Genomic DNA, 9,948 nt, shown 5'->3' with positions numbered 1-9,948 from the left:
ATTTCTGAAAGCCACGAGGGCAGGAGCTGCTTCCCTGTGGGTGAAAAATCAGGAATGATTGAACAAAAAAACCCAGAATCATGACTGCCCTGAGCTCCCCCTCCAGCCCTTTTGGGGCAGCTCTAAGTGGAACAGAGGTGCCTGCAAAGCCCACACTGCTGACAAGGATGTACATGAGGCCAAGTGACTGCATGAGAAGATATCTCTTACCTTGGCAGAGCCTGAGAAAGCAGAGTCTGTAGCCTATCTGCTACACACTGGTCCCTCTGTCCTCCTGCCTTGGCACCAAGGCCACCTCCTCCCCTGTGGTGCTTGGTTCATCTTGGCCAACCTTGGCTACAGATGTGCTGTAGCTGGTGTGAGAGCTCCAGCTGGTGGCTGCCCAGGGCCCCTGACACCATCACACAGAAACGTTTAGGAGAGGCAATGTGGTTATGCCAAGCAAGTGCCTGATCTTCCTGTTGGTATTAATCTACCTAACCACAAGGGACAGGAAGTAAAAAAAAAAAAAAAAAAAAATCACAGATGCTTTTGCTAAACACCCAACATGAATATAAAACACACACGCAACATTTTCCACCACTGCTGCTTTCCACAGCGTAATGAGAGATTTAATTATACACAAACTCTACTATATCAAGGAGACACTTGAAAATAAGGGGGGGAGAACCATTTAATTCAATTTATTTAGCAGCATCTTTATTGCAACAAAGGTTTCGTAATAAAACGCAGCAAAACTAATGTCTCCACTTTACATGATTAAAAGCCATGTAGCTAGAAAGGTGGGGGAGGGAGGGAGACCAATAAACCCACTGGAGTGAGACATGCAATTTTGTTAACACAAACAGCAGGCACTTCATGTTCTAAAATTAACCACCTGAACTTCTGCTGTGCAGAACATCCAAGTAAAAACCACACAAAGATCTCTCTTCCCCTTCTAAAGAACCGTAAGGGGCACCCAGAAAGGTCTTTACAGAGTTCTGGTACTCAAGTAAACAGGCAATTCAAGGCAGTGTCCTAATCTGGCTGATTATTTATTTGTACTTTATTATTGCCTTGTCAAAAGTTGAGCATCATGCCAGCACCAAAATAGCCTGCCTCACACACAGACACACACAGCAGAAAGAAAACTCCCTTTTCCTGGGAGGAAATAAGGGTTGGGACCCCCCTGGCTCAGAGTTGGTGAATTCTCCACAATTTGTCCCACAGGCTCAGAGGTTGGGTGCTGCAGGGTTAAAGGGTGACTGCACCATCCTGCCCAGAAAGTACTTCATAGCTTATTCCCAAATGCCATTACTTAAGTAGGGAATGCATTTTCCATTCTAATACAATGAAGTCAGTTGATTTTTCAAAGCTTTACTTGAAGCTTTGAACTCATTATTTCGTTAACAAGTTAACTGAGTTTATAAAAACAAAGCAGTTCTGGATAGCTACTAATTCTGCTTGGTTCTGAATAGAGATAATTGAAAACAAAGGTGTAGGGTAAGGGGTGCAGCTCCAATGTGAAACCAAACAGCTCTGTATATTGCATGCTCAAGAGGAATCAGTGGAAACTGCCTTAAAATGGGTTGAAAGAACGTGCTTCCCCCAGAACCAACACCACCAACCCCAGACACCACAAACTTCTGGCCTCGACACTCAACAACTTCAGTATCTCATCAATCAGATCCCCATATTTCACATATTTTTTAAATATATGAAATGAAAACATTCATCTCAAAGTTACCTGTGCAACTAATTTCCACTGTGCAATGAAGGCTCAATCCTGCTCAGAGCAGATCTCTGCAGAAGGCAGAATATCCCCCAAGGGGACACACCAACATCTGTTTTGGGAGCAACAGGGACAGTACCTCCTCACACGTTTTTGCTCCACAACCTTCCTTGCACGTGTTCCCCCAGGATCTCACTAGTTCTGCTTAAAACCCAGAGTAACCAAAGACACTTTTTAACAAGCAAGAAGTGACAAAGGATAATCCCAAATATAAAACAGGCTGGAAACCTCTTCTCAAGTGACAACACCATCTCCTGGACCACAAAAAGCAAGGATGTTCTGGAGCAGCCAACTCCAGCAGCACAGAGCAGAACAAAACCACCACTCTCTGTGCCAGCTCTGGTCTACTGCCACACCAAGAATTTGTACAATTCCCCCCCAAAATACTGACACAATGGTCCTCAGCACTAACACCTTCCTACCTCTGCAGTCTTGATTGCAATGATTTGCCCTTCTTCCCTTCTCACTGGGAATTTAGTTGTTGACTGTGTAGGGCTGGATCAGACCTCATAAAAGGCATCTCTCACACCTTCACCTACAAGCAGGTGTCTTTTGCAAGAACTACAAAACTCTGATGATAAATCCTCCCAGCATTTCCACAGGATAAGAGCATGAGGTCTTAAAGTGCTTAACTACTGCAAAAAGAAAAAAAAAATATTGTAGGAAAGAAATACATAATTTACGTTGCAAAATAGAGTCCTTACAGTATGTTTTACTTTAATAGCTTTTCAATATATATATTTAAAACAATGGAGGGATGCATTATTAAAAAGTTTATGTCAGTACTTATAATCACACCCTGTGCTAAATCAAAACCTAGCCTGGTTTACTTGCATAATATTAAGTTTTTCAGTTCCCCAAAAAAAGCACTCTTTGATGAAGGCCATTTCTTGTTTTGTTGTGTTTTTTAAACAAAAGCATCAATTTCATCTTAAAAATCATATACATTTACATTCAAGGTTAATCACCTCTAGAAAAAGAACAAAACCACCCCAAAAAGCAATTTAATTTAATAGTGAACAAAATATAAACAACCCCAGAAAAGGTGATACTATCCACGTGTAATTTTATACATATATGTATATATGAACAGATATAGATATATGTATATATAATACAGCACCAACACATCAGGAACACAATGGAATTCCATACTACCAGCTTATACTTGTCTCTACTCACTGCTGTGTTGTTCTAGTTCAAATGCATCTGCACACCTATCTGTCTCCATCACAACTAACTACTAGGAGAAGACATCACAGGAGTTAGATTCCTTCCCAAAATAAAACTTTAAGCCTGTTATTAACCTGCTATTGGTATTTTAACTGATCTGCATATAATCACTGGGATCTGAAAACCAGAAAAAAGCCCAAACCATACATCTCTGCCTCAGAGGAAACCTGCATGCCTGTTTGCTTTGGCTGCCTTTTGTGTAACCAAAAAAAAACATCCAGTTCTCCCACATGAATTTTACAACCATGTAACTGCACCAGTACTGACAGCCTTGGAGCACACAGCCAGCAGCTTAACTGAAAAATGATGCTGCTTGATACAAAACAGCCAGACTGGGTTAAACCCTGAAGTTTCAGGATCAAGCTGAACAGTACAAAAGCAAGGAAAATACAAGGTTACAACATGTGGAGTTACTAGGAGCGAAAACACTGAGAGTGATTCCAGATTTTTAGAAGATGAAAAGAAAATCATGCTCTGCTTCTCTCTAGCACCGAAACAGAAACAAAAGGAAGTTCTTAGGTTTCTAAGAAAACCATTAAAACTTATAGGAGCTTCGGAGGCAAGCCCCAAGGGGAGAATTTCCTGGATTAAAGAGAATCATTTTGCTATGGGTTTCTATCTTAAATGACCTGTTGCAAGTTAAAAGTAACTTCACACACTTACCATGCTTTTCAGCCAAGCCTGCTGCTTAGTTAAAACCTCACCAGCAAAAACACAACTGGGACTGTATATCCTTTAGGCTTAGCAGGGTTACTTTAAGCTTAATACAGAAGGGGGGGTTTCTCAGATACAGCATCATAATCATGCTACACAGCAGTGCTTGAATGGGCCCCGAAATGGAGGACTGAACAGAGTAAGAGCCTGGGAAACTGTCCCTCCAATAAAGCAGGAAATTCAATGCAACAATTCCTATTGCCTCACATGTAGTATTCATAAGGTCTCTCCTCACCAAATTCTCTCTAGACCTTTGAATTAAGAGTATTGCATTTTAAAATTGTAACAGGATGCATAAATCTCTACCATGCTGATGTGACAGGAAGAAATCAGTATTGCAAAGCCAGCTCCAGAATGAGCAGCAAGGAAGAATGTCAAGGAGAAATGGGCTGCACTTTTAAGCTTGTTTTAAAGTATAAAGAGATTCAGCTCTTTGACTTAAGATAGTTTGCACCTCAGAATAGAAGACTTATGCCCATGTCACAGTAAAGTATCATTTCACTTCCCACTGAAATCAAGTACAATCAGGATAGGATCTCAAGCTGCTGAAAGAAGATTTATGATTTACCCTGGGGAGAGAAGAAAACACTGAAAAGAACCTCACATCAGCTGAACTGAATGAAAAATTTACAGTCTTAAAGTGGCAGCTTAGAAGTCTTGTCTTCTTAAAAAGAAATTAACACCTGGGTTAGGTGAAGTGTCTAACTTGTGACCAGTTTCTAAGGAGTGAGACACATCCCTTTCCTAAAGCATAAAAGCTATATGATAGCATTTAAAATGTAATACAAGTTGAAACCATTTAGGTGGACTCTTGCTGTGTAGTGAGTAGATCACCCAGTACTATGTAATAAGATACCAAGGAACACACTGTAAAAATACATCAATTATGCCATAATGCTTTCAAAAAGTGAAGATCTGGTGCTGTAGAAGTACATTATTTTCAGTTTCAGCTCCTCCCCCAAGAGAATACCCATGGTACTGCGTTATACCACAGACATTGGATTTTATTTACATCTTAAGCTCTAAAGTTATTAGGTCACCATATTCTAATTTCCTGTATGGCACCAAATTTACTATTAAAAAAGTGTCTGTGTGTGTGTGTGTGTGTGTGTGTGTGTACATGTGTGTATGTGTGGCAGGCACCAAAATGCAATGTTCCATCCTATTTTCCCCTGTTTCCTACATCTCCTCGTTTGGGAAAGCAGCCAGTGGAGCAGAGTTCTGCAGAGGTCAGTCACATTGCCTTCAGGGCAGCAATACGAGAGCCCAGGTTCTCCTGCAGGTAATACAGTAGATGGAGTTCATAGTGCTCTCCTGACTCAGGTACCCTTATACTGTGTCTTTCCTGAGGATAGATCTAAAATATAAAATAAAGTTGTAAGTATCCACAAAAGTTGCAGGCATCAACATTTAAACCAGTTCCCAGAGCCACATTCAAAGTGTTCATGTCATCTCCTGGCATGAACTCTGCACTTGAGCTAACATTCCCCTTGCCTGAACCCAGAGACAACCCACTGCACCCTCTAATCCAGCTCCTGCCTTGCTGGAGGTGATCAGCCAGGCTGAAGAGGCAGACCCTGTCCTGAGCCATCCCATAAATCAGCATCCTCCCAGTTGCACAGCATGGTGTGGGACACCTGGGCTACACAGAACCAGCAGGGTTTCATTAGATGCATCACTGCTGTGCTGCCTCCAAACTGTGGATCTCCTTGGGAGCTGACTTAGCTGCTCATTTGCCTAATTTTTTTTGTTGTTGTTCACTCCTAAGATCTTCCTTTTAAAAAAAAATGTTAGGCTCAAATACTACAGTTTTATTCTAGAATTCCAAGCTACCCAGCACAGCCATGTTACAAGTTCCAATTCTGGACTCCTCAGTCAAAGACAGATACAGTGAAAGGACAAAAAACCAGACTTGGTTCTGGCCTTACCTGTAAGTCATAGGGTTTCCCAGCTCTCACTAAAAAGCTGAGCAAAATACTAGTGTGTGCAAAGTGGACATTCTCATCCAAGAACCCGTGTAGCAGCAGCAAACGATTAGGTCTGAGAAAAGCAAGAGAAAAACATTTCTAGAAATCATCCCAGAACCTGCAGGTCATGTCACAGCCCACAAACACCCCTTCAAAAACACTCCAGAGAAAAAAAACCAAACCATTTGCATTGAAGGCAGTGATTTCACTACTGTAAATTGCTTTGGCTGAACAAATCTCCCAAACATATTCTTTCCTTCTCTAGAAGTTCTTCCCACACATGCACATCATGGTCAGATCTTCCACCTGTGTATCTCTATTCTCAAAGTATGTCCTAGCTTGGATGATACAACAGCTTAAGACTTGCTCAGAACCACTGCTGATTTTCTGCTCTTGCATCCTGATCAACTCATTTTTTGTCTAGCTTCATGTGGCTCTAAAGTGCTAATCATAAAATTGAAGATAAGTTTGTCATTTCTTTTGACATAAAAGACAGTCTGTAATTCCAGCTAGGATAAAAGGGGTTACATGAAATGGCCTGTAATTATGCAAACATTAACTTAAGCCTAATAAGTTTATTAGTGTTGGTTTAAGTATTGTTTATATTATTTTTATTTTATTGTTTAATCCTAGTACATGTGATATGAGAATTCAATCGCCAAGAAAAAGGAGGTAAAAATGCATCCATGGGGGCTTGAACTTTGTCGGGAGGAAAAGCAGAAGGCAAAAGCCAGAACCAAACTTACTCAGAAGGAAACTTCTCAGCTTGCATGGCCACTGAACCTAGGTAATAGCCCTGCTCATTGTGGTCGGGGTGGCCCATGTATCTCTCTGTGTAACCAGTGTCATAGAAAATCCACAGCGTGACGGGTGCTCCGGCAATGGCAACCTGCAACACCAGGAGAGCTCTCAGTGTGGGCAGAGGAATGACAGCCCCTGACCCCCCAGCTGGAAATGTCCCTCTCTCCCACAGTCCAACTAAAATTGCTCAACACACACTGCTAAGTTTACAATCCATGGCCTGAAGTGGAAAAAGAAAAGCAATCCTCCCCTTTCCCTCCCAGTCCATACGTATCAGCACAGTTGAGCTGATCCTACCTGTACTGAACAGCAAGGCAGATGCTGAAAACTCCTACAGAATCCTACAGAAAAACCTGAAGCAACACTGAACATATCACCTGCAGGGCCTGCTGAGGGAAATGGAAGTTTTGTCCAAAACACAGAATGCAAATGACTAACAGAAACTGGGATCCACAGCTCCCTAGGACTCAGCATAATACCTTGCATGGCAACTACCAGCTCGCAGAGAGGCTTGTGAAAAAAAGACCAATAAAAACCAAAAACAAGCAAAACAACACCAAAGCTTCTGCTCAAGGCAAGGATTTTTGAAAATAATCTAACAATCCTTAAGGAGTTGAGACAGTAACTATTAAATGTCTCAGGAACATTCAGCTTTTGATTTAGACAAAGCAAGAGCAGCCACAAAGAACAAAAGACATCTCAAGAGCAACAGTGATCTTAAGTCTCTTAACCACAAGAACCTCTCTTTTCAGTGCCTTTCCCCATCCCCAGGCTGCCCTCCTGACTGCTTCAGAACACACTGCCCATTGCAGTATGGGCAATTTGATCTGGGAAGTGCTCAGTCTGCAAAAATGTTATTCTCCCAAGGCAGGAAAGAGGGGAGGAGAAAGAGAATGAGGTGTCGTTTTTCAGCAGGATCATTTCCCTCAGTTGGTTCACAGCCCAAAGTGCTCAGCTGACCCAAAGCAGGCAATGGCTGAGACTTTATAAGGCACCTTCAGCACAGGAGACCTGAGACTGGTACAGCTGCACAGTTACTGCAAACTCAGGAGGCCAACAGCTTAAAACTTTCTTATGAAGTTCCAGGGTGGGAATATCCTCCTGTGCTCAGATGAATGGGATAATTGTTCCTCCTCAGCTCACCTCACTGGGATATTCCAGTAAAACTGCCCTAACTGAACAGGCCCACACTTCCCTTATTTTTTGGGTGGCAAGCAGGTTCTGCACAAAGGCTTAGAGAGGAAGAGTGTCTCATCCCCATGCTTTGAGCAGAAATACAAGTGCAGGGAACTGAGGAGACAACCCAAGACCACACAACAACTCAGAACTGCTCTTGCCATGCCCACTGAATGCTGGTTTTAAGCAGTATTCTGGCTTGTTAGCACACACCAGCTTTAAAGAGTGAAGAGATTTTCAGATCTATTGTCTGTGAAGTATCAAAAAAAACCCCAACAAATCTAAACCAAAGCCTAATTAGACATACTGAAAGAAATGTGTGCTAGAAAAGCAACTTTCCTTTGAAGATGTCCAAATGGAAGAGTTCTGAAGGTAACAGACAGATCATTGTGCCTTCATTTGTCTAGAGCAAGATCAAATGTCTTTGTGCTGTGAACATTTGTGGGAGGTCACACAATCAAGGAAAAATTCTATCTGCATCACCAGAATGAGTACTCAGTGTATGAACATACCCTGAAGATATCTGACCTCTGCATTAAAGCCATAAGGGAGAGGTAGCCTCCATAGGACCAGCCATGAATGCCAACACGGTCCAAATCAATGAAGTCATACTGGGATGCTAAATACTGCAGCCCTTCCACTTGGTCATCAATTTCTATTTGTCCCTGGGAGGGGAGAGAAAAAGGGTAAATATTGTTAGTTCCAGACAAAAGTTACCTTCTCAGGATTTCTAAAGGTAACCACCTTCAGATCTGCTTCTGCAGCACCCAACCAAACACCTGCACTCCACCAGGCTCTGCATTTTTCATAAAGATGACCCCTTCCCCCAAGACAAGAAATACACACAAACCCATCTCTTCACTATCTTTTTCTTCATTTGTCTTGTTGCTTAGGGGAAGGTAAGATTTTTCAGTATTTTTGCTTTTTGTTGTCACAAAAGCAACGCTGAATTCTAACTCAGTGCATGAAAATACTATTCATAGAATCACAGAATTAGCAGAGTTGGAAGAGACCTCTAGAGATCATTCAATCCAACTCTCCCACTAAAGCAGGATCACCTAGAGCACAGCACACAGGACTGCATCCAGGTGGGTTTTGAATATCTCCAGAGAAGGGGACTCCAACACTGCAGAGCCAGCAGAGCCAGGCACAGGCCTTTCCAGCCTGTAGAGGAAATACTAATTAACAAATACTAACACTAACTACTAACCCAGGTTGTCACTGCAACTATCCTGCTTCGTGTGAGCAGCAAAGCAGTTCTGGTAGGAGCTAGAGACCCCCTTATGCTGACCAAGCCAGAGTGGTTTGCAGCCTCAAAAGCTGATCTTGTACTTTCCCACCAGCAGTGTCTTTCCTCCCTCAAATCCACACTGCCCAGCAGTTCCTCTCTCCACACCTCTGCAGTGTCACACAGGCAATGCTGGGACATCTGTGCCACATCAGTGCCTGAGCTCAGGTAACACTGGGACTCAAACCTGTCCCTGGCTGAAAATGAAGTGACAGACTCAGAGCTCCACTTACCATTTTGTATTTAAAGGCTCCTTCAAACTTCAGCCCTCGGTGGCAGGAGCCCCTGTTGTCAATGACAACAACAACATAGCCTAAAGAGGCCAAAGTGTTCAAACGGAAATACTTGATTCCTTTAAACCGATTGTTCACCAACTGCACCTGGAGGAGAAGAATCACACACTCAGTGGAACCCAGGGGTCACGTCTTAATCCAATTTCAGATTTTATTTAACTTTCTTTATCCACTTTTATAATGTAAAGTTTTCAAAGCCCCTACTTCCTCCTGCAGGATTCACTCTCCCTGTTTGTGGTCTGCTAGGAAGCAAGACTCTTTTCCCCCAGCAACAAACAGTTTGTACCCTGTGTGACAGATACAAACCTTGCCCCACTTGAGCAGAGCCAGAGGGTTGTGGCTGCTGACAGCAAAACCCAACGCCAGGCCTGCAGCTCTGCTCTTCACTCTTACCCAGCAGAAAATCTTTCCCTTCACTAAGTCTCACTCCAGCTGCCTTGGACCATGGGGGAGCAGAGTTGGGGGAACCAAAGCAGGGCTAAGTGGTTCTTTTCATCATCAGTGGGAGAAGGAGGACTGGGGAACAGTCAGCAATGGTCATGGTGAGTGCTCAGAGAGAGAGCTCCCCTCACCTACACACGGGAGAAGTGCAAACAAAGGACAGGAGCCCCTACAAAGAAAAGGGAACAGGGACTATCTGCACTCCACATTCTCTCAGTCCCAGCTCTGCTTCTCCATACCTGTTCTCAGACAAGCCACCTATAA

General features: G+C 42.8%; 1 protein-coding gene across 4 annotated transcripts in view; it reads right to left on the bottom strand.

The window, feature by feature from the left end:
• Positions 1 to 655: 655 nt before the first annotated feature.
• DPP8 (dipeptidyl peptidase 8) overlaps positions 656 to 9,948 on the bottom strand; it is a 35,726-nt gene continuing 26,433 nt past the window's right edge. For 3 of the 4 annotated variants that reach the window (XM_071754150.1, XM_071754149.1, XM_071754151.1), the window contains exons 16-20: positions 9,184 to 9,330; positions 8,175 to 8,327; positions 6,432 to 6,574; positions 5,647 to 5,758; positions 656 to 5,075 (exon numbers count right to left, since the gene is read on the bottom strand). In XM_071754150.1, the coding sequence (XP_071610251.1) occupies positions 4,953 to 5,075; positions 5,647 to 5,758; positions 6,432 to 6,574; positions 8,175 to 8,327; positions 9,184 to 9,330 (678 nt within the window). In that variant the 3' untranslated portion in view covers positions 656 to 4,952. The remainder of the gene's footprint in view (positions 5,076 to 5,646; positions 5,759 to 6,431; positions 6,575 to 8,174; positions 8,328 to 9,183; positions 9,331 to 9,948) is intronic. The other variant, XR_011727898.1, reaches the window with a different exon arrangement.

The sequence above is a fragment of the Heliangelus exortis genome, chromosome 11 (assembly GCF_036169615.1).
Source record: "Heliangelus exortis chromosome 11, bHelExo1.hap1, whole genome shotgun sequence".
In the NCBI taxonomy this organism is placed as follows: domain Eukaryota; kingdom Metazoa; phylum Chordata; class Aves; order Apodiformes; family Trochilidae; genus Heliangelus; species Heliangelus exortis.
The sequence above is the reverse complement of the archived record's forward strand: the minus strand, read 5'-3'. Positions and strand labels throughout refer to the sequence as shown.